Genomic DNA, 22047 nt, shown 5'->3' on the forward strand with positions numbered 1-22047 from the left:
AATTGAAATGGCCATGTTTTATGTAGTAGTCAACGAAATCTCATCTTTAGCTCATTATAAGACTGCAAAATTTTTAGATGTATTCTAGTAAATTCTGTCCAGCTTTCTGTCTTGGTAAGAGTAACTGTCAAAATTCACACAGGTTTAGTTAGTTCTTTGTACCCAAATGGCCAAGTAATAAAAACACTACTGGTCAGTACTCTATTGCAAGGACAACATTCAGTTTCTGTGTAAACTAATGGACTCCAGGGGAATTGGGCTAGAGAGGAATATTGCTAGTGATAATAAAACATGTCTAAGAAACTATTGCAATTAAAAAAAAGGCAAAATTAACTGATTCTCTTGATTATATTATATATATTATATATGTATTCATATTGATTATATTAGTACAAGTAGCCAAGCATTAATTTTTAATTAAAACAGTTAAAATAATTGAAATAGAGTAATGTTTTGTTTTCCTAATATGATTTTCATTGCAGCAAGAAGCCTGTTTTAATGTACCTAGATGTCCAACTTACTCCTGTTCCTCCAGCAGATCTACTTAGAGATTACAGATTTGTTGCAGACAACAAATAGATAATAACCACCTGAGAACCATTTCTTACCTCACATATAAATGATCAACTTAAGTATCTCTGTTATATTGCAATGTGCATAAAATAGTTTGTCCTGACAAAGCATAGTACAGCAGGATTTAAGCCACTTAATCCAGTTGAATGTGCAATGGCATGCTATGAATATAGGTACTGTATACAGCCAGTTTATGTTCTGAAGACACTGCTGTAGTACACCTTTAAGTCCTTCATAGGTAATTCATTGGCCTGTTGGATACAAGATAACTGGTCTACTTGGTCGTCCTGATTATTCACTTTTAAGGAACATAGTAGTTTTTGGGTAACCCTTTTTGGCAAATCTTCTGATTCTGTTTCCCACACTAGGTATTATATGATGCCAGTGCATTCCTTGAGAAGAACAGAGACACTCTTCCTGCCGACATAGTGGTGGTGTTGCGAACTTCAGAGAACAAACTTCTTCAGCAGCTGTTCTCTAGCCCATTAACAAAGACAGGTATTTTCTGCACAGCTTTGCTAACATTGTAACCTCTTCAGCTACCTACTACTCTAAAACTCTTAATTGTTGCTGGACAATTTTTTAAAATTACTCTTTTTCAGCTCTGCTCCTAAAGTCACATATCTAAAACATGATGATATATGGGTTTTTTTAATATGTGACATGAATTTTTCTAAAACACCCATGCAACAAGATTCTTCCCTGATTCTGGAGAAGGAGAGATTATCTGACATGTAGGGCAAGAGCTCATTCTCAGAGCATGATGAAAATCCAGGAGTTTCTAGTTCTTAGTTCTTTACTAAGATCAGTACTCAGCTGATAGATTCTTGTGTACCGTGTCTTACAGTTCATAAATCATGTGATGTAGATCAAGGTGTTTTGGAGGTAATATCCATCTGTTTAGAAGCATTGATGCAATACATAGTTTCTTACAAATTATAAAAACCACATACTAATATGCTAGAATTAATTCCGTTGATTTAAAGCTTGTTGACTTTGACTTACATGAAAGTGCCAGATCTATAGCTGAATAAAACAGGAAGATGAAGTTTGGTTACTCCATAGATAGATGCCAGAATGACAGTAACATATACAAATGATAATTCTGCAGTATCAGTACAAACAAGCCACAAATTAACACTTCTCTCAATAATTTCTATGCTCTTTAAGTATCTTTTTCATAACGGGTAAGAAAAAGATGTAATACTAAGGAATAATCTAAATACAGTGGATTGTATTAGACTGCAAAATTATTGTAATCTGGTGTATACAAATAAGGTTGTATTTCTAGGTAGAAGTTCGTGGTACATGCGTTAGATAGTACTGTGTAGGCTTATTGTACATGGCCTGTAGATGCAATTCTGTGCATCTTGGATGCATCTCTATCTTGGATTTCTGAACTGTTTGTAGCCAAGTTGTAGACTTTGGTGATGCATTTAACCTCTTGAGATTTCTATGTAGAAAAAGAACATCTGGAGAAAAATTTATGTTGGAGCTTTCTTTTGCATATGTAAAATTTATAGCAAAATATGTGTTTATATACCAGAGAGGATAGATTCCTGTTACAGTGTCTCCTTTCTTTTCCTGTAATTGGAAGGCTGTGGACTACCCCCCCTTCAAATTACACTTTTAGAGGTCCCTGAGAGGTGAGGATCCAATGAGAAATCTGCTTTTCCTTTCGTCTGTGACAAGTTTAGATGGAGGGGGATGTAGCTTAAGATGGAGAAGAATTGGTTTGTGCCCAAGTGGGGAACAAAGAATCTTTGTGTCTACTTCTGATGTTTGAAGCTGTGTTAAACTGATAAAAGAGATTCTGATCAACAAAGCTAGAAAGAAAGCTCACATCTGGTCAAATGTGCCTCCACACCCCTCTTTACTTGCCATTTTAGACCTTGGAGCTGTTGTCAAACCAGAACAGATTAGGTGCTTTGTCCCAGCTATCAGTCTCAATTATTGTAATTATTATACTTTTTATTTTATTGCTATTTTTAAATCAGAACATTGATGTCTTCATGCAAACTCATCTTCCTCTAGCCTTTTACAAGTATTTTCAGTAGCAGCAAGCATTCAACTTGAGTATTTTGCCCAAGATGCATAAAAGGTTCAGTAAGAAGATACTTTTTATTGCAGTAGTGTATAGTTATGATGTTGGTGTATTTCCACTATGGTTTTAGGTCTCTTACATTCCTTCCTTGTGTCCTATTTACATGAATTGCGTGCTTGCTCTCTCCTGTTATAGACCATTTACTTTTCTGTGAAGAGCACACAGCAAGTTGAGTGTTGTCTGCATTTGTCAAGTTGGTACAGGACATCCCATTAACAAAATTATCGTGCATATGCTCCTGTGCATGGTGTTATAAGAATAGCTTAAAGCCCTTAAGTCATTTTTATTTTTTAAAAGCTTTTGTAATTTTGCTCTTTTTTTCCAGCTGTCTGATATAATTGGCACTCACATCCTGTGTTGGGGCCTGTGCGTTCTAAAATCAGATTGTTGCCAGGTTTAGTTTTGGCAGCTTGCAAGATAAATGAAAGGTTTGGCTGAGAACAGAAGGTATTGCTGGCAGTGCTGCTTCATCTCTGCTCAGGAAAGAAAGATAATGCTATTCTCTTAACTTTCCACAAAGAGGCTTTTGTAAACAAAAGAATAGTGACTGTGTATATGTCCCATTGTACTCTGTCCTTGTCTCTTAGCCCTCTTTCCTGCACTCAACATGGGCTTCACTCCTAAAGCAAACTAGATAAAATGCAGATTGAGATTCATAATCTTGGTACAATTTTCTCCAGCTTTTTGTCAATTACTGACTGATGCAAAAGTTAATAATTTACATGGAAGCCATATTGCGTCTTTCCAGGTAACCCTCACTTGAAATGGGCCTTCTGCCAGTATTTCTGGTGTTTTGTTTGAAGGTGAGTGACAGCACATTCTCACATCTGCTTGCAACTATCTCTGGAATGTGCAGCGTAGGTGGGTTTTGCCGAGCAGCGATCTCCGATACATCCGGCAGCCACTAGGTGGTGGTATCCCAGAAGCGAGAGGGAATACGAAGCTAGTAACGTTGGGCTGACAATGTCTGAAAATGTAGTGCTTAAATACCAAAAAGAACAAAAAGATGCCTTTCCTACCCTGAGATGATCCTCTGTTTGAAGTATATTTATATAACTATCATGTCTTCTACTGTCAAAAACTGAGCAGCATCAAGAAAATAAATATTAAAAAAGCTAAATTCTTCTACTAATTTAGGATCGTGTTAATCCCTGTAATTTATCAAATATACTTATCCCCTCTTAACAAATGTTTCCATTTCACAGTAGCGGACTGTGCAGTTTAAAGGGCCAGACATTAACAGCAGGACATTAAATATACATTTGTAATAATAATTTATGGTTAAGAGAGTATGCAATTACTGATGAGACACTGGAACTTGAACATTATGGCACTAATTCTGTAGTCTGTACAGCTTTTTTTGTCATCTTTCAGTGAAAACTTAGTCACATTTGGCATGTTTTCAAATCTGCACATTCTAGGGACCTCTAACCTCAAAACTGAATGAACGTATTCTGATTTAACCTAACAGTTCTCCCAATTGCTTCCATGTCTGTCAGGTTTTTTTTACAGACACAGCTTCTTGTGCTGCCACTACTCTAGTTGAATATGCATATTCCCATTCAGATAGAATGCATTCCCGATTGTTTCTGGGCTTAGTTTATAACTATTGCTGCTAAAGCATCACAGAGAAAAGGAATCACATGATCTAGAAAATAGAGTCCCCTTGTAAGAGAAGAGAACTTTAATTGGAAAAATTAAGGACAGTCTTGGTACATTCAGTGATATCAGTGAGGAGTCAAACCACTTGACTCACTGTCTTGATATTCAAGGATTTTTGCAGCATCACCTGTAAGGGATGGTACTTTAGGACTGCTTGGGCAAAGCACCACTGGGGCATTTTGAGACTGCAGGGGCTTCATCTTCTCAGAAAACTGCAGCACAACAAGATTCTCTGCTCTTGAAACACAGTCTCTGCAGACTTTTGCCCTTCCTATGACTCACAGACCTTTAGAAATACTGTCAGGGTTACTCTGCTCTGCCTTAGATCCTTGCTGGAGAGAACGGAGAGAATTGCGTTCTGCAGGGAGGAGAGGGGAAATCCTCCAGCTTTCTTGCCAAAAGAGTAGAGATACTGGAAAAAAATCCCTGGCCTTACTCTGAGGATCAGTAGGGACTGGGTTTGGTTGCATAGAAGAAATACAGAGCTGAGTAGCACTACCACTGTAGCAACATAGCGTCTAATAATTTTGGTAGCATTGGGCATTGCTCACACATCGAGAGTAATAGAGTATCAATATATCACGGCTAATGAACACTCATTGTTTGTGGTGCCTAGATATTCAAGCATATCCTGTCAAAGAGAACTGGGATGAAAGTTTTCACAACCATCACTGTAGGGTTAGGTTAGTGATGTTTTAACAAGGTAATATTTTTGTCCAAAATACATTTTTTTCCCCAGAAACAAATTAATTATAAATAGCCTGTGTAGAGGTCATTTCCCCTCCTCAGTATTGATTTTTAATGTGTTCTTTGTGCCTTTGAGTCTCCAGCCCTGCTTACAGCCCTCAGATGAAAAGTAATTATAAACAGTGTATGTCTCATATAAAAACCAAACCAAAGCAATTAACAGACCATGTGCTGAGAGAGAATGTGAAAAAAATGTTTCAGGCTTGCTGTGTGCACACCAAAGAACACAAGAACTTGGGCCTTTTGCAAAATCACTTTAAAGAACTGTTTTTCACCATTTCTTGGTGACAAGAGTACTATCTCAGTATTAACTTGTCTGTAACTGTGACAGCGAGTCATTCCTCATGAGGAGTCAGAAACCAAAGGAAATTAATTTTCTTGCAGTTCAGTCCCATGAACAGATACTACTGGGCATAGAGTGAAATCTTGGCCAGTCAAAATTATAGGTGCTTTGCCGCTGTTTTTAGTGGAAACATGGTTTGAGCTGTCCTGTTTTGTCACTGTGCATTCCTGTTGAGCATATGTCCTTCCTCTAGCAGTAAGTGGCAGGTCTCTTAGTTTGGTATGTGTCATTCTTATTCACTGAGATAAATCATGTTTCCATTGGGCTTAGTGGATTTTTTTTTCTTAATTCCACACATCACAATAGAGCAAAAGACTCAAATACATCTTAATTTTACTAATTTATCCTACAATAAAATCTTTTTATAATGGTACTTTTGTGTTAGTGTTTTTACCTCTAAGAGAAGAGATAAGGCACTCTAAGACAAATGAATTGGTAAACAAAGCTATTGCAATTTTAATTTCTCTACTTAAAGATGAATCACAATTTATATTTTGTAAGAATTTGGGTCAAGTTAATGGAAGCTATATATTTAACTCAGAACATGGTGGCTTTTGTACTTCTAACGGGTCTGTGTGTTAAAAACATAAAAATAGCTTTTGCATTGCTGCCAGTGTTTGTGTGCAAAGAGAAGCTTTAAACCACAGCTGTGCAGCGTAACAATCATGAACTTTACTGGGTTGCAGATGTGGGACATCAGTAAACTAAATTAAACGTAGCTTAACTGAGTTTGAGAGGTAGAGTGATGCATTACTGTTTTAATTTTTTGAGCATTTTACAGTTCAGTGTTTCTTTTTCTTCATATCCTAAGGTTTTGTGGCATAGGACAAATGCAACACAGATACTCACAAGACTTACTAGCAGTAGGATCCAAAACATGCTCTGAAATAACCCTAAAAATGGAACTCATCTAGAAACAGAACGATCAGTTAGATCAAAGTTAAGGTCTCGATCCTGCTAAAGCTTTATATAAAACATAACAGTTATTTACTGTTGACAATAACTCCCTATAAATACTGTCAGTGAATCTCTGGAATTGCACAACAGCTGAGAAGGGTCAAGTTAGATTTACCACGTTTATGATTGGTAAAGGGCATTGCCTAAACAGAAGTCTGCTGTTTTTAATCTGAGACTTCACAGACTATATTGTACTGAAAATGGGCAAAGGACATAAATTTTTTTTGTCTCCAAGTGCTTGCAAATTGAACCCTAATAAAAGTACTGGGTAGGTTTAAGAATAGATCTTACTGATATGATAATAGACCACCCTCTCTAGATCAAATATTGAGAATATTTTTTCTTTACCTCTCTCTTTTCCAATTTTCATGTTTCTGACCTAACTTCTCAATCCTATAATGACTATGATTTCACAGTAGGGAATAATAATCATAACGATGCATTGTATACCAAATAAATTCAAAATCTGTTGATTAAGGAAACAAAAGATGTATCACACAAAAGATGTTACTGTTTTTAATATTAACTAGTAGACTGTGGGATCTCACTGTGCACCATATACAGAATTTAAATAGAGAAATATTCAGAGAATATTATTCAGTTATTTTAATGAGTAGTTTACTTGACAGTTTCTACAGGCACTGTGTACTGTAAGGTCAAACTGTGTCAAAGATGCTCAGTATGTCATTGGAAGCATTCAGTAGCTCTCAAGATCAAATCCTAAAAGAGCAATTATTTTTAAATTGCTAGTGAGTTTGTACGCAGATAAATTTGTTGAATATTCAGATATTCGTGCTCATTTGAATATCCATAATGTTTTTTGGTGTGTCCTTTATAAAGAATGTGCTTACATTTCCCACTCTTTCAAAATAATTGAATTAGTGATTAATGTATCTAAAAGATTAATGTAGTGGGTGGAAAATAAACCTCCGAATCTGTGCTAGATTTTATGTATTCACTTCAGAATATTTTGTGTGCTCTTACTATGATTTTGTACTTTTATCCTTTTTCTTTATTCCTTCACCCTACAACAAGCTGTAGAGGTCAGTACTTTACTAAACCAGCATTATCTATTATTATTTGACTTTGTCTTACTTATTCCAACATGACTTGGCTTGATGTAGGAGTGGTTAATTGAGCTGCCTGGATAGCAGGTCACAGTGTGCAGCAAAGACACAAAATGCATCTGTGGGTATTTGTATGACTGGGTATTTGTCTCATTAAGAGTGGAGATACAAATATAAATAGTGTTTTGAATTACCACAGAAGTAAATGGTTTTCTGCTAACTGATAATATATGGAAGTGCTGAGATTGAGAGGAGCAAATATTCAGTTGAGAAACCTTTGAGACTTGATTTAATTAATAGTCAACATCATTAATGCCTAGATTTCAAAAATGGGAAGGCCTGGAACTTCCACAAAGTTCTGTAATCTTGTTTCATCTTAAATTAAGACTTTTAAAAGACAGTTCTTGTCTTGAAGTTTCAAAACCTGGTTTTGACACCACCACCTGTCTAGCCTTAGGGTCTTGATGACTGGGAGGACTGAGAGTCATAGTGAAGTCAGAGAAAATGTTCCATGATTTTATTCCATGTGCTTTCAGTGAAATCTTTATACCTGAATTTTTGCCATGGAATTCACTGGGAATCTTCACTGGCTTTAGAAGGATTTTGACCAGAGTGTGTATGTATGGAGCAGCTTCAGCAGCAGGTCCTGAGCGATAGAAAATATACCATAAAATTTTTAAACATTGTATATAGAGGGGACATACTCTGGAAATACAAGCTCTGGGCTGGAAATCACAGTTCTTTACTTCTCCTGGGTTTCTTGTTATTCACTGTTCTAGTAGAAACTTACTTTGGTCTCAAGTTAAACTGAATACTATGAAGATTAATTAATGTTTGAGGATGGTCCTGAGATCGTCAGAAATAAGATGCTCACTGTTGGTTCATGTTGGTGAGGAGGCATAGATAAAACAATGAAACAACTAGCATGTTCTTCAGAATCAAACCTTTACTTTTTTGAATAAAGCATATATGATTTTGGTTAAAAAAAAACTTCTATAACATGCAAGAGAAAGGATATCAATTACATAAAACAGTGAGGGAGACTAGAGCTGAACCAGAATGTAAGGTAACCATATTTTCAACCTGTATATCTTTTTAGAAGTATTCTTCCACATACCTCTGGAAGAAGAAATAAATTTGTCTGTCCTGAATAGATGCAAATATAAAAAGGTTATTTTGACTAATGCTTAAAATTAATGGAGATTTCCTCAACAATGAAGTGTTCACAGAAAATTCACCTCTGTCATTTTGTTCTGATCTCAGTTCCAGATGTGGTACAGGTACCAGGGCAATCTGCTGGAGCAGCAGAATCCCTCGAGTTGATGGTGAGGTACTGTACTGGTGACACAAACCGCAGCTTTCTGTTCCCCAGAAAACTCAGGGTTTGTTGTCCTGACCTGCTTACATACAACAGCATCAAATTGTACTCTGCAAAAGATGTGGATGGAAATTGCTAAGGAATCTGAAGGAAATGGCCCATGTCTTCTGACAATGTATAAATCATAAAAAGCCAAGCCAGTTTGTTCTGTAATGGAGCAGCTGTGGCCAGCCTGTCAGTCAGTCTTAAGCCAGCCAGTTAGTCAGGTCTCCAGCTAGTCAGGCTACAGACCTGACTAAAGAAAATGCTGGACATCAAGCAGTAGAAAACTGCAGCATTCATTATACTAGATCTTTGCTTTTTCCGAACTGTTTTAATGTATTTAATTTTTGTCTAGATGCAGCTTCAGATACCTAGCACTCAGCTGTACTTAATGTGCCAATCCTATCAGTAGTCCTGTGTTTGGACAGAGGTGCTAAACCTATGCCCACCTGGCTATGGCAAGATAAAAGGTTTGCCCAGCAAACCATTTCCCTTCTGCCACTCTGTTTTCCAGAACCACATGATCCTCCCTTGTCCTGTGCTTGAGAACCTGTCTGTCCTGTGGTCATGTGATCAGGCTATACCAAATGTGTTTTGCCTGCTGTCTGTAAGTTTGGTCATGTCATAGCACTATGAGAATCACATAAAATTGGCTTGTGTATCTTGTGCTCACATATTGTGCCCATGATACTTCAGGAAACATCTGCATTTCAGTGAACACACTCCTAGTTGAGTAAATGACTACACATGTTTGATTCAATTTAACTTGAAAATTGGGCATGTTACTTAAAGTAGCAATCAGTACTCGAGATTGTGTTATAAAAATATCTTGGGCACTACCGCTAACTAGTTTAATTAGTACCATAATTCGTTCTTCTTTACTAGATAAGGATAAAAGTTAAGATCTTTCTTACATCATATATTTACATGTATTGCAGTATAGTAGGCAGTTTTACCTTCATTTTGTCTCAGCTTCTGTCAGTGTCTTCCCTCCCTTGCATTCTAGTAGAGGTCTACTAACCCAATGTGTTAAAAGAATATTTTAACATAGCAGCAGTGATGCTTACAAGCAGAGTTTTATTTGTTGCTGTAGGCATCATGCTGTGTGTTTGCCAGTGTGTGCCTTCCTAGTGCTGGGAGTGACCACTGAAGTGTCTGTAACATGCACAGTGTAAAGGATAACAGCACTGAATTTACACTGAGTTCACCATTCCCGGTCTAGCAATGTAAAGCTTTTAAGTATCTGTAAATATATTTACAGATACTTACATATATATGTGTCTATATATGTATAGACACATAGCATGTGTCTATTTCATGCTAAAAAGACTAAAGAAATCTTTAGTCTAATTGGGAATCAGTATCAGAATTCCTCAGTTCACTGTGGCAGGCATTTTCATTTCAATCTGGGCCAAAAAGTGCATATTTTTTGCTCCTGAAGCAAATATTCATAATTAGGTTATTCCCAGGTGTGCCTCACTATTACTAAGCTTTCATGGTTATTAGATTCCATTTGGTAGTATGGATCTGATTTTGGAAATACTATTTCTTATTTTTAATTTGTTTATTCTGAATAGAAAGTATTTCATTTCAGAATAAGCAGCAGTTGAGGTCTGTTTGTATTGATAGTTGTGCTCTACAGACAGTATTTTTATAAATATATCCTTATGTAAGATGTGTAGTATATGAGAAAATTGGATTCTTAGCTTTTTATTGCACAAGATTAGCTTAAATGACTTCAGTGACTCAAAAGAATAGTTTTGATAGTCAGTGACCAGATTCAAATTAGTACCCAATAAAAAAAGTACATGTATTCATTTGTAGTCGAGCTAAAAGCTTAGTCTTACAGTAGCAGAAGATGAAAATGCATTATGGAGATAAGCAGTCGACTTCCTTCAGCTAGATAAAATGTACTGAAAGGAAAGACAGAGAAGAATCTGTGTTATGTCAAAGACATTGTCTGGCTCTGTACCTCTTCTGGAGTTCAAGTGCTTAGCTGTGATTAGAAGTAGTGTCAATGAAATATGAATGCATTGTAGCATTTCTGACCATATTATACTGTATCTACATGGTGTTTCAAGTAACCCCTCTTTATCTGAACCAGAAGCATGAAGGAAATTAATAAAATATATGAGGATAAGGAAAGAGCTTGTACTTGCCCTCTACATAATAGTAATATCCCTGGTACAGCGTGTACAGTAAGGTGACATTGTCATTAGGCTTTTTCTCTGTAAGTCATTTGCACTTCACAAACTGAGCATTGTATCAAAGCTTAATGTATTTCTCACCTGACATGTTCTTACTTTGGGAGGAGTGATCTATTGCAGACATAACCAAAATGAGGTTATAAATACAGTACTGATATTATTAATATTGGCTTGATACTACTTATAGAACCCATCACCTAAGAATAAATGAAGAACTGACAAACCATAAGTAACATCAGAACATCCATCCAGAGGGTGTGCTTTTCCTAATTAGTATGTGAAGTCAACAGCTGGACAAATCATTAATAGGGCCAGATCACACAGTGAGTGACTGCCGGGGATGCAAGTGAGAAGCCAGGAATGCTGACTAGTCCTTTATGAGATCTAGAGAGCACTTCCTAAGTCCAACCTGAAAAAAAAGAAAACATTTCTTTCTTTGCTGTGTAAATAGTTGAAGTACTTTCAAAACTTCTCCTGCTTGGCTTTGCATAATAGAAGAGATGCAGTGCTTTGACAATATGGTCTTTCTCACCTATCTGAAATGAGGCATCAGTGAAGAATATGTTTGCAGAGATGTGAGATCTCCTAAACAGCTTCAAGAGAAAAGGAGGTTTGATGAGCATTGGCACAGAGAGCTTAGCTAGTAAGTGCATAGATTTTTGTGCTGCTACTTCTCTTTCCCTCAGAGCATTTCACGAACTTTAATGACTGAAACTTCTCAAAGAGTTAAAGACATTCCTAACTTTATTGAACAGGGGGAAAAAAGAGTTGGAGCTGACTGACTCCTCCATGATACAAATGATTCCTGGAGACCTTAGTCTCTGATCCAGCAGACACATAGGTAGGAGCCTTAATTTTTCAGATGAGCAGTCCTGTTGAACTGAAAATGAAATGCATGTGAATAAAATTAAACATGTACATGTTTAAAAGATTAATCCTAACTTTAACCATTAGCTTCTCTCCCCTCCCTCAAAAAACTCCCAAAAACCTAAGACAATTTTGAGAGGGTTTTATATCACTTAATTGGTCCATTTTATGGACTTGGATTTAATGTAGGTAGTATTTTGGTCTGCAGGGATGTCACTTGTATTTTCTCTAAAGTGTTGACCATTTAATAGGTGTGAAGTTAGACTTCTGAAAGGCTCAGTGTAATCTTTTAACCTTTAACTGGTTTAACCTTTCAAGGAACCCACAGCAGTTCAAACTAGCTATGCTATTATCTGAAAACATTTGTTCTTCAAATATTAGTGCTCTTCATAAAGTGTTATTTAATTATTTTTGGTATGTAAAGTAATAAATTACCTTGTAAATGGAAATGGAATGCAGGGATAGGTATCAAATGTTTACTGACTATAAACACCATGCTACACTGGGTGAAACATTTCTTATTATGTAGACTAATTTTCAAACCACATTTGTTTTAATGGATTGGACATGTTAAAGATAGGTAGTTATTTTTGCTGAGCATGAGCTACTTGAGATAAGTAATTCAGCAACTTTTATTGAAGCATCATTTTGTGTTTGAGCTGAAAAAAGAAAATCCTGCTAACATTTTTTCCATTGACTCAATCTGTTGTTCAAGTAGTAATTCCATAGGAATTCACTTGACACATGAATTAAGTACTGGTAAGAATCCATTCCTAGAAGGAAGTAACTATTGAACAAAGGCACAATATGTAAAGCTTCTCTTTTTTTAAGTGGGAACTGACCACTTTTGGGGTTTTTTTGCTTTGTGAGGTCATTAAAGATTTTTGATAATTAAAAAGGTTTAATTATTTGCTTGGTTTGCCAAATTGGAAATGCTAAATTCAATTTTAGTTTTGCATAAGGAATTAAGGGAGAGCTCAGGACTATGAATTATGAACCCTAGAAACCTAATACCAGTGGTGAGTGTGGTGAACCTTGAACGGCTATGGAGTCATTCTAATTTTTATTTGGTTATTAGAGTTTTTAAGTTGTTACAAAATTCAACAAAATTTTAGTAGTTTTAAACAATCTGATTCAAAGTAATTTCTTCTCCCAACTCCCCTCTTTTATTGCAAGTTGTGTTGTCAGTTCTTCAGTGCAAGGCTTTCAAGCTTTAGACTTGCTAATCTGAAGCCTAGCCAAAAACAACCCTTCCAGACTGTCTATTTTAGCCAAAAAAGGCACAAAAGAGTAATTTCCAACATACAAAAGTGTCAAAATTGCAACTAAGAGAAAAATAAATTCACCAACTACTTGTTCTTTAAAGTCCTAATTTTAACCTTAGAGGTACACGTACCATGTATGTATGTAGATATTCAAGATTTCCAAAGCAGTTGCAGTTCTCATTAACATACAGTTTCCAAAATGGAGGACAGACCCTGTGTTCTGCACTGTGATTTAGACTGTCAGGTAACATGTGCTGCTACATCTGGAAATGACGTGCCAGTTTTGCAGGATTGTGTCAGTCCCAATGCCAGCAGCTTAAAAGAGAAATTCTTTTTCAAATGAATTCAGAATGTTTAAATGAATGAAGAGTACCACTGCTGTGTTTGAGTGCTGACCCCCAGATTATTTTCAGAGGACTGGTATTTTTCTTGTTCAGAGAATGGTAAGAGCAAAAGTTTCTTTCAGTGTCATGTGGACACTGGGTTTGCTCTGCTCTCTTACGAAATTATTACCAGTGATTAAGTGTTCTTGGTTTTTGTTTTTCCCATCGTGCCTCCTTACAAGTTGTGTAATATATAGTTTAGCAAAATTCTGAAGACTGTTTAGAGTTACTGGCCTTCTGTAAAGCAAACAGCTAAACACTGGAGTTGATGCAAACAAGGCATTTAGCATCTGAAAGAAGTGTTAACACTTTATTTACATTTAAATTAAAATAGACACTTATTTATGTGTTCTGGTTCTGAAAGGTGTGTGGTACATCTGCAGAGGCCTATTGTTTATTCATGCTGTAAATCCTTTGAAATGTGTTAAAATGCTTCCCACTCATTATAAAAATCCTGCCACCCATGGATTAGGGCTTTGATGTCACCAATCCTGCTTCAAAGAGTTCTTTCAATGCTATTAATCACAGTTTAGCCTCTGAAGATATAGCCAGAGAAAACATTTGGACATCTTGTGCTAGACTTGCTAAAACTTTGAAATATACAGAGTGTCTTGCATATGCACAGTCCCGTATCACTTCCTCTCTCTTCTCCTAGCCTTTATTTTGAAAAGCTATTTTATGGTGACTTCGGCTTTCTACAAGTACAGAAGAAAAAGTTTAGGACATGTCATACTGTACATTTTAAAAAAGGCACTGGTCTTTCAGTTGACACTACAAAATATTTTTGCCTGAGAAATCGAGTCAGTCTTTAAAAACCCCAAGGGATAATAACGTCAGGAATTATATGTCAAAAGGTCAAAAATTGATACATTTCTTATCATTTTCTCATCTCTCTCATTAGTTTGTTAGTTTAAGATACTGTCTAAACACCGAGGATCCACATGATTTCATAGAAGCAAGATTGTTTCTGCAGTCTTTTTGCTCTTTGGAATCTCTCAAGGAGTCCCAGTAAAATTGATTACTAGTGATTGAGCTGTATGCCTTTGTGCTGTCGTTGTTTTCATCAGCTCGGTAGCTAAGGTCAGTGACATACCACCTTATCACTGACTTTTTTCTCCCTTCTAAATCAACACTGCTCTCTGTCATGCCCATGCTGAATGCTCTGCAAGCACAACTGGTAATGAGTGGGGTGTGGAAGAAGTTTGGTGGTGTCTGCTATTTTTAGTACTATTGTACAAACTGATTTTACACCGTACAAATTTTTCCGTGCTAAGCTTCTTGAATAGTTTTTGCAGTATGAATTTCTTTGTTTTTGAACAGGTAATTTGGCACAAACAAGAGCCAGAGTGACAGCAGCATCTAGGTCTCTGCCTCCTCAGCTCAGTGCTGGGCGTATCAAGGTTAGTAGTGTTCCCTTTGAAGACAGGCAATTGTTCATAAAATATTACAGTGAGACTATATACACAGTGCTTAGCTGATGTAGGTATATAGGGAGGTTCTTAACAAATAAGAGTTTGCCGTACTATCAGTACCATGCAGCTTGTCTAGGAGCATGGTTTCCAGTTTTAGGGATGACCCTATTGTAGAATCCCGTGAAGAATCAATTTACTAGTCATTAAACTTTTAGAGTGGAATCTCAATTACTTCAATAGCAATATTCCTCTTTATTTCAGTGGGGTAAGGGTTTTCCTATGGCAATTTTTACCTAGAATGAGGTTTTATTAGGTAAAATAGTGTATTTAACAGTAGGAAAGGCAAAACAAAATAAAAATTATATCTGTTTCTCTTTTATTCAACTTACAAGTATAAATCCCGGGGTCGTTTGTGATTGATAAACAGAAAAGAATGACTCAGCAAAAACACTGTTCTTTAAAAAGAACTGTAAAATTTAACGGCTGCTGAATTTTGCCGTGAAACTATGTGGCATAACTGCAAAAAGATGGCATATTTTTATGGCAATTAGTAGGATGCCAACTGAGTATACTTAATTTGTGAGGAAACCTCTTGTGCCTGGTAGCTGATAGCATGTACACCCCCTCTCCATTTCCTAAGTAGTACTGTTAGAGTTAGCTCAGTTAAGGTTTGGGGTTGGGATTTTTTTTTTCCTTCAAAGCAAACAGTAATAAATTTTAAAAACAAATGTGGTAACAGCAACTGTTCAAAAGTTACAAAATTTTATGTTCTGGGTTTTCTATTTGTTCTCATTCTCTCCTGGTATTTGGAGCTCACGCTCAAATGTCAATAAAGTGATTCATGTCATCCAGACATCTATATCCTTCACTGTACCTGCAGACACAGATGTGGATTTGAGACTATTATTTCCTGTCTGGTATAAACACTTTCAATGCTGAAGGATGGCCTTTCAAATTTTCTTGTGTTATACACACATTGTCTTCCACATCCAGCTATATTCAGCACAAGGCTTTCTAAGCATGCATTTTATTGATACAGCGGGAATGTAATAGAGCAGTTCGCCTTTAGAGCTTTAATAAACATAATCAGTTACTAAGTAGTGTTTAAGTGGGGTTTACTCAGCCTTCAAACTTTTTAAAAGGAGCTAAAAGACATGCATACGTGCAACAGTATTCAGAAAATATTAATTAAAATACTTTTTAGCTGTAAAAATAATTTATTAGAATTTCATAAAGTACCTAATTAAAACAACCTCAGGAAACTTATTTAAAATTATTATTTTAAATTCTATCTTAAAAAGTCAAAATGCAATAATTTTGTTTGGAAGTTTGGAAAAGTTCATTCATTATTGAATTTAAGAGGTATTTTGCTTAACATATTTTTTGGTTTCACAGTATTTCATGCCATGCCAACTGCAGGTGTGGTCAATATGTGAAAGTAATAATTTCCAGTAACTTCATAAGGTGACATGATGTCATAAATCATTCTTTTTATATTGTTTCAAAACTATTAGAAGCAATTTTTTTAGTGATGAAACTGAAGTTTGGCTTTTGTAGGTCAGGCTGTTTTCCATTTCAGTTGTAATCTTATAAATTTATATTGTAAGTCACTACAGCTGTCATGTAAAAATGTGACTTAATAGTTGAAATATTCTTCTTTTTAGTTTCAAAAGAGTAGCTAGTGATTTAAAATACAAGATTATGTCATGACATTCATTGTTCTGTCATTTTTACCAAGCCAGTTGTGATAAAGCCTATTGTCTGTGGTGCACACGATTATTGCCCTACCATAAAAATGGCATGGCAATGGCAATGGCAAGAAATGTTGTAAATTAACCAGAGACAAAACTTCTAAAAATTTTTACAGGAAAATCTTTCTACCTTCAGGGTCTATCAGAATGTTTCAAATGTTTCTTGTCAAAAAGATTTGGAAATTGATCCTAGTCCTTACATGTTGCAGAGATCTGAATTTACAACTTCATTCATAGAAAAAGGAATCTAACAATACTGCTTTTACCCTGATTTTCTGAGAAAAAGTGTTTTAAATTTCCTCTCTGAGTGTTTCTGACCATCTGTCTTTCTATGCGTTCCCTCCCTTCCCCCCCCAAAAAAAACCCAAACCAAACCAAAACTCTTTTGAACCCAGCAGCCTGTAGTAAACCATGTTTGATAGTGGCAGTCTCAAAGATGGTAAAATTCTACAGGTTTGGTGAAAATAAGCGGCTGTGAAAAGGACATGCTTACAGTGTGCTATTGCCCAAAAGGTAGAGCATAAGCTGATCCTTTTTTGGACAGCAGATGTTCCAGATATGACTGAGAGGTTGTGAGTGCTCAACCTTCAACAACAATATCATCAAGTCTGTACTTTTCTAGACAGAGAAGAATCCTATATAGAAACTCAAATTCATTGGCCTTTGGCCTCAAATCATCCTCAAACTATTTGCTTTAGTTCTTGATATTATTTGTGATTGTGTGTCTTTTAACATTAAATGTTACCAGTTATTCTGAACTTACTGTCGATGTTCACTGTTATAGCTTTTGTCTTCTACCTGACCTTTACTAGAGATTTAGATATCAATTCTCAAAAAGCAGTTGTCTTGCTAAGATAATCTTGAAACATTCCTGTATCCTTCCCCATGCACATACCTGCTGTTTTGATTAGGTTATTAATATTTACTTTGTCAGGTGACCTTCTAAGATGTTTGATGTTATCTGGGCTGATAAAGCATTTTTTCTGGGATATATTACAGAGTGTTCTGTTAACATCCTTCAAACTGAAATCAAACTGCCTCTTTTTGGTTTTTTTTCTTCTTCTTCTCATGTGTTAGTTTGAGATGGGTACCAATGCATGTACACTACTCTGGGCTGGAACATCACAGATTACAAAAACATATTGAAATTTTTAGGGTCACCCTTATTGAAATCTGTCTTCATTTGCTCAATCTGTATTCTGAATCTTGTCCTCACTAGTTTGCTTTTGATTTCTTCTCCAACACAAAATCCGTTTTTTTTGATCTATTACTACTTAGTGCTTCATTTCCTTTATATTTTGCATGCAGTCTCCTAAATATCTCCTGAAGGTAAGAGACACAGTTACTTTATTGAGAACTGTAATCTTTCAGCAATTACTGTTAGTGTTCAGAAGAGTGTTCTTAAGTCAGTGAGTGTTGGAAATGATCCTATGGAGCAAAGTCCAGGAAGTGTAGCACAGGTGCTGACAACAGCATTATCTGGTTTATACAAATGCCACCTGGTCAGAGCAGATGGTAAACTGCCACAAAGCAAGTGAATGCTAAAATGTTGTTAATGCTCCATGCAAACAGGATGCTGGTTAATTTTCTTTAATTTTGTTGAGCTGTAATACAGCAACACAATCTGCTTGTTATTGGTAACCATAGTTATACTCATTCATAAATTCTAGTTTCACTTTGATAAGAACAGCTGTACTAACAATATAACTAAAATATACGAGGAGCAATATGTTCACTGTCCATGTATACCCTCTAAAAGTAACTTCTGCAATGCTGAAAAAGTGGTATTTTGAAGCTATGGCAGTTCAGCAGAATAAGATTGCTGAGATTCTTGGCATCAAAACGGCAATTTAAAGTAATTAATAGTAAGCATAGCAGTAGAACAGAACAGACCTGTATGTTCTGAGATTACCTACTTTGTTTGCCACTTGTTATCCAGCAACATATTTTCCATACATGAGCAAGGTGAGGCAGCTCAATTTACTTCCTGGTCATTACAAATGTGATAACTCTTCTTGTATGTAAGACCTATTGAAGTTCACATTAGTGGCAATAAGAGGAATGCTTTTTAGAAATCAGTTCCTTTGGTATTGCACCTTGACAAATGCTTCATTGCCTGAGTGTTATACTACCATAAATCTAGAGTGCTCTTGCACTATCAAAAAAAATTCAGAATGCTTACAGATGTCTCTGAAATCAGTGTGTGTCCTGCATCTGTTAGAAGCTGGCCTTCCTATCTGTGATAAAGTACTCTGAAATACTCACACCTGAAGGTATGACTGTAACAAAAACTGCACCAAGCTTTCATGAGCAAGGTGGTGTGGGTCTCCAGTGCTTCTGGAACAGTTCTAACAGCAGAGTTTTGTCTTCCAGGTTGACACAATGGAGGTTATGCGGCATCCTGAGGAAACAACTAATATGAAGCGGCAAACTATGGCTTCCTATTTTAGGGTACAAAAGTTCGATTGAAAATAAGCATTTGGATGATAGGAACAATAGATATATCTAAAATATTTGTAGGATTGTTAGATCAAAGAGAATAATAAGACAATTTTTTTATTCTGTTATGAGGCCTTTGTAGACTGATAAATTTTTTTTTACTTCTTTTCTCTTTGTTTTCTTATACTTGTATTTTTATAATTTCACTGAGTATGATGATAACAGAATCTAGAGCCTAGACTATTTCCATCTAAAATGCTACAGGTCTAGAACAGGCCTCGTTACCTCATTATAAACAGAACACCGATTTTGTGCAAATAAAATAGCTGTTATTACTTAAGACGTATTTTTTCACAAGCTTAGGCATACATACCTCTAAAGATTAAGATTTGTCATTTGTGCTAATAAGTAAAAACAGTCAATCTTTCAGAAGTGTTGCTATAAATCATATGAATTGTCATTTTATCAGTAGTAATCCTGTCTGAGGTAATGTATATTCTGTATATGAGTTTAAATCAAACAGGCAAGAAAAGGCATTGAGAATGTTGAAACTGGAAGCTTAGAAGTCAAGAAAGTGCCAGTCCAAGACTGTTGGTTAATGGTTTTTTTTTCTTGTAGTCACTGCAGAATGGAAAAGTTTTGAGCAGTTGGCCCTTGGACTGCGCTTCTACCATGCAGAATAGGGAACTACACAGTGCTGTGCTAGCCAGGGTGGGCCAAAGCTTCATGCTGTAGAGGAATACCTGTTCTATTTGTCTTGTAAAATAGCGTAAGGAAGGGCATAGAGTAAGCTGATGTATGCTGAGATGTTGCCCCAGCGTGGAATATACAAGAGCACACGGACTTGCACAGAACCCCACAAATGTCAACTGTGTAGGAACTACAGAAAAAAAGAAAAGTGGAATATGGGAGTGAATGTGAAAGTACACCATAATATGCATGCCACCTGCACCAAGGTGACCACAATAAGCTTGGAATTGTACGTGATTTTAAGACACATGGATATGTGAGATTGGGTATAGTTGTAATGAATACTTATCATACAGCTGGTTAATGAGGTGAGTATGGAGCAGAAGTGTCAGTCATTGGAAAAATAGATATATAAGATCTGATCAAACTTTTTTCATTTTAGGGTGAATTGCAATGGAATAAATTGTTTTCCATGTCCAGGGTGGATAGGAAAAGAAGTAATGGACCTATGTTTCAGTGGGGAGATTTATGGTAGATGTTAAGAACATTATGAATAGTCACGGTAATGTAGCACTTCAGCAGTTTTCTAGGGAGACTGTGCATTTTATATTCTTAATGATTCTGAAAAATGAGTGTAACAGAGATGTGCCTGAAATGTTGCAGATACATCTAGTGTTTTCTGTGGGCAGAGCACTGAACTGATGACTTCTTGCAACCCTTTCCCCATGATTTGCTGTGAATTTCAGTGATTGATTTTTTTCACAGTAAAGCTTGCTGTTGGGGATATTTGACCAGTCAAATGTGTCTACAGTAGAATTATAGTTAGAACAATTTTCATTTTTTTTTTTAATATGGGCCTTCAACTACAGAAATGTGATATAAGGACCTATGAAGAGAAAGGTGTAATAAGTAAGAAATAAGAATTAGAATAATTTTATTTTTTTTACAACTGAAAAGTTTTAATAGGTTCCAAGTTTCAGCCGCAAGCCTAAAAATGAATAAAAAGGCAATGCTGATTAACATTACAGATTAAAATATAATCAGGCATCACATAGAATTTACAAATATATACCTTCTGCCTAAGTAGTTACATTGCAGTTCTCTGTCAAAAGTGTGCATCTTTTTTATTCTTCTCACTAGTATTCCCTCATGGATCTTTTATCTAAAATGGTTGTTGGACAACCTCACTTTATCCGGTGCATTAAACCTAATGATGATAGAGAAGCACTGATGTTTTCTCACGAGAGAGTTCTGTTGCAGCTACGATACACCGGAATTCTGGAAACTGTCAAAATACGTCAAAAAGGGTATTCTCATCGCATCCTCTTTGAAGAGTTTGTAAAAAGGTAAGACTTCTATAATAGGGCTGTTTTAGAACTCCATTCTGTAAGGTATGTTCTATATTTAAGTACAAAAAGTTCTACAAACATGGTTTGTACGTGTATGGTCTGAATCTCTAATGAGAGCAGGGACTATCAGAGGTAAAGACTACAAGAACTATGGGATCTCTAATGGACAATAGCCAATGTGAAAGCAGTGGTGAACACCAGTATTCAGTAGCAAACCTGTCCCCATGATTCCCTCAGTAGAGGCAACCAGTAGAAATTATGCATCCTGCTCAGATAATTTTGGGATTTTGGAAGGTCAGTGACCTTCAGCCATCATATGAAGAATGTACCCATGCTTAAGAATGAATTGATATAAAAGCTTTAGATAGCTTTTACACCCTCATAGTCATTTGTCTTGGAGATATCATGACTTATAATCAGATCTCTGTTCACGTGAACCTTTGTCATAGCTGCTCTTGCTGGTTTTAATACATATTCTCAATCTCAAAAAGTTATAAAATTAATTCAGGAAATGCTATTGTCTTTACAATGGCAGTATGTTTATATGATCATTATAGTTTCCTCTAGATTTAAAATATGGTTTCACGTAGTATTTACTGTTTTCCAGCATGTGGGATTGATAATTCAGCAATGATCAGAAGCAATGAACAAGAAGTGAATGGCTAAATGAAGCATTTTCTGATATTTCCTGAACTGGAGGTTGCTCATCCAGACAATATAGAATTAATTAATTTACTGAAAGCAATTAATTCATATGATGCTAGAGGGAAGGAGCTGATTATGACAGAGAAGAGGCATAAACAGGCCTTTCTAAAATCCAGAGACGGAGTAGATTTATGTGTGTAAATCAGTAACTTGGGCTTGGAAATCT

The 22047-nt window shown here is 36.0% G+C and overlaps 1 protein-coding gene across 1 annotated transcript in view; it reads left to right on the plus strand.

Annotated features, from left to right (window-relative positions):
* The window catches only part of MYO3B (myosin IIIB), a 197337-nt gene that overhangs the window by 104421 nt on the left and 70869 nt on the right, over positions 1-22047 (plus strand). Inside the window, exons 24-28 of the mRNA XM_039387963.1 lie at positions 942-1071; positions 14856-14935; positions 18007-18027; positions 19072-19149; positions 20968-21173. Coding sequence (XP_039243897.1) covers positions 942-1071; positions 14856-14935; positions 18007-18027; positions 19072-19149; positions 20968-21173 — 515 coding nt within the window. The remainder of the gene's footprint in view (positions 1-941; positions 1072-14855; positions 14936-18006; positions 18028-19071; positions 19150-20967; positions 21174-22047) is intronic.

The sequence above is a fragment of the Pipra filicauda genome, unplaced genomic scaffold (assembly GCF_003945595.2).
Source record: "Pipra filicauda isolate LSUMZ 115617 unplaced genomic scaffold, ASM394559v2 scaffold5_size6683894_pilon, whole genome shotgun sequence".
Classification (NCBI taxonomy): Eukaryota; Metazoa; Chordata; class Aves; order Passeriformes; family Pipridae; genus Pipra; species Pipra filicauda.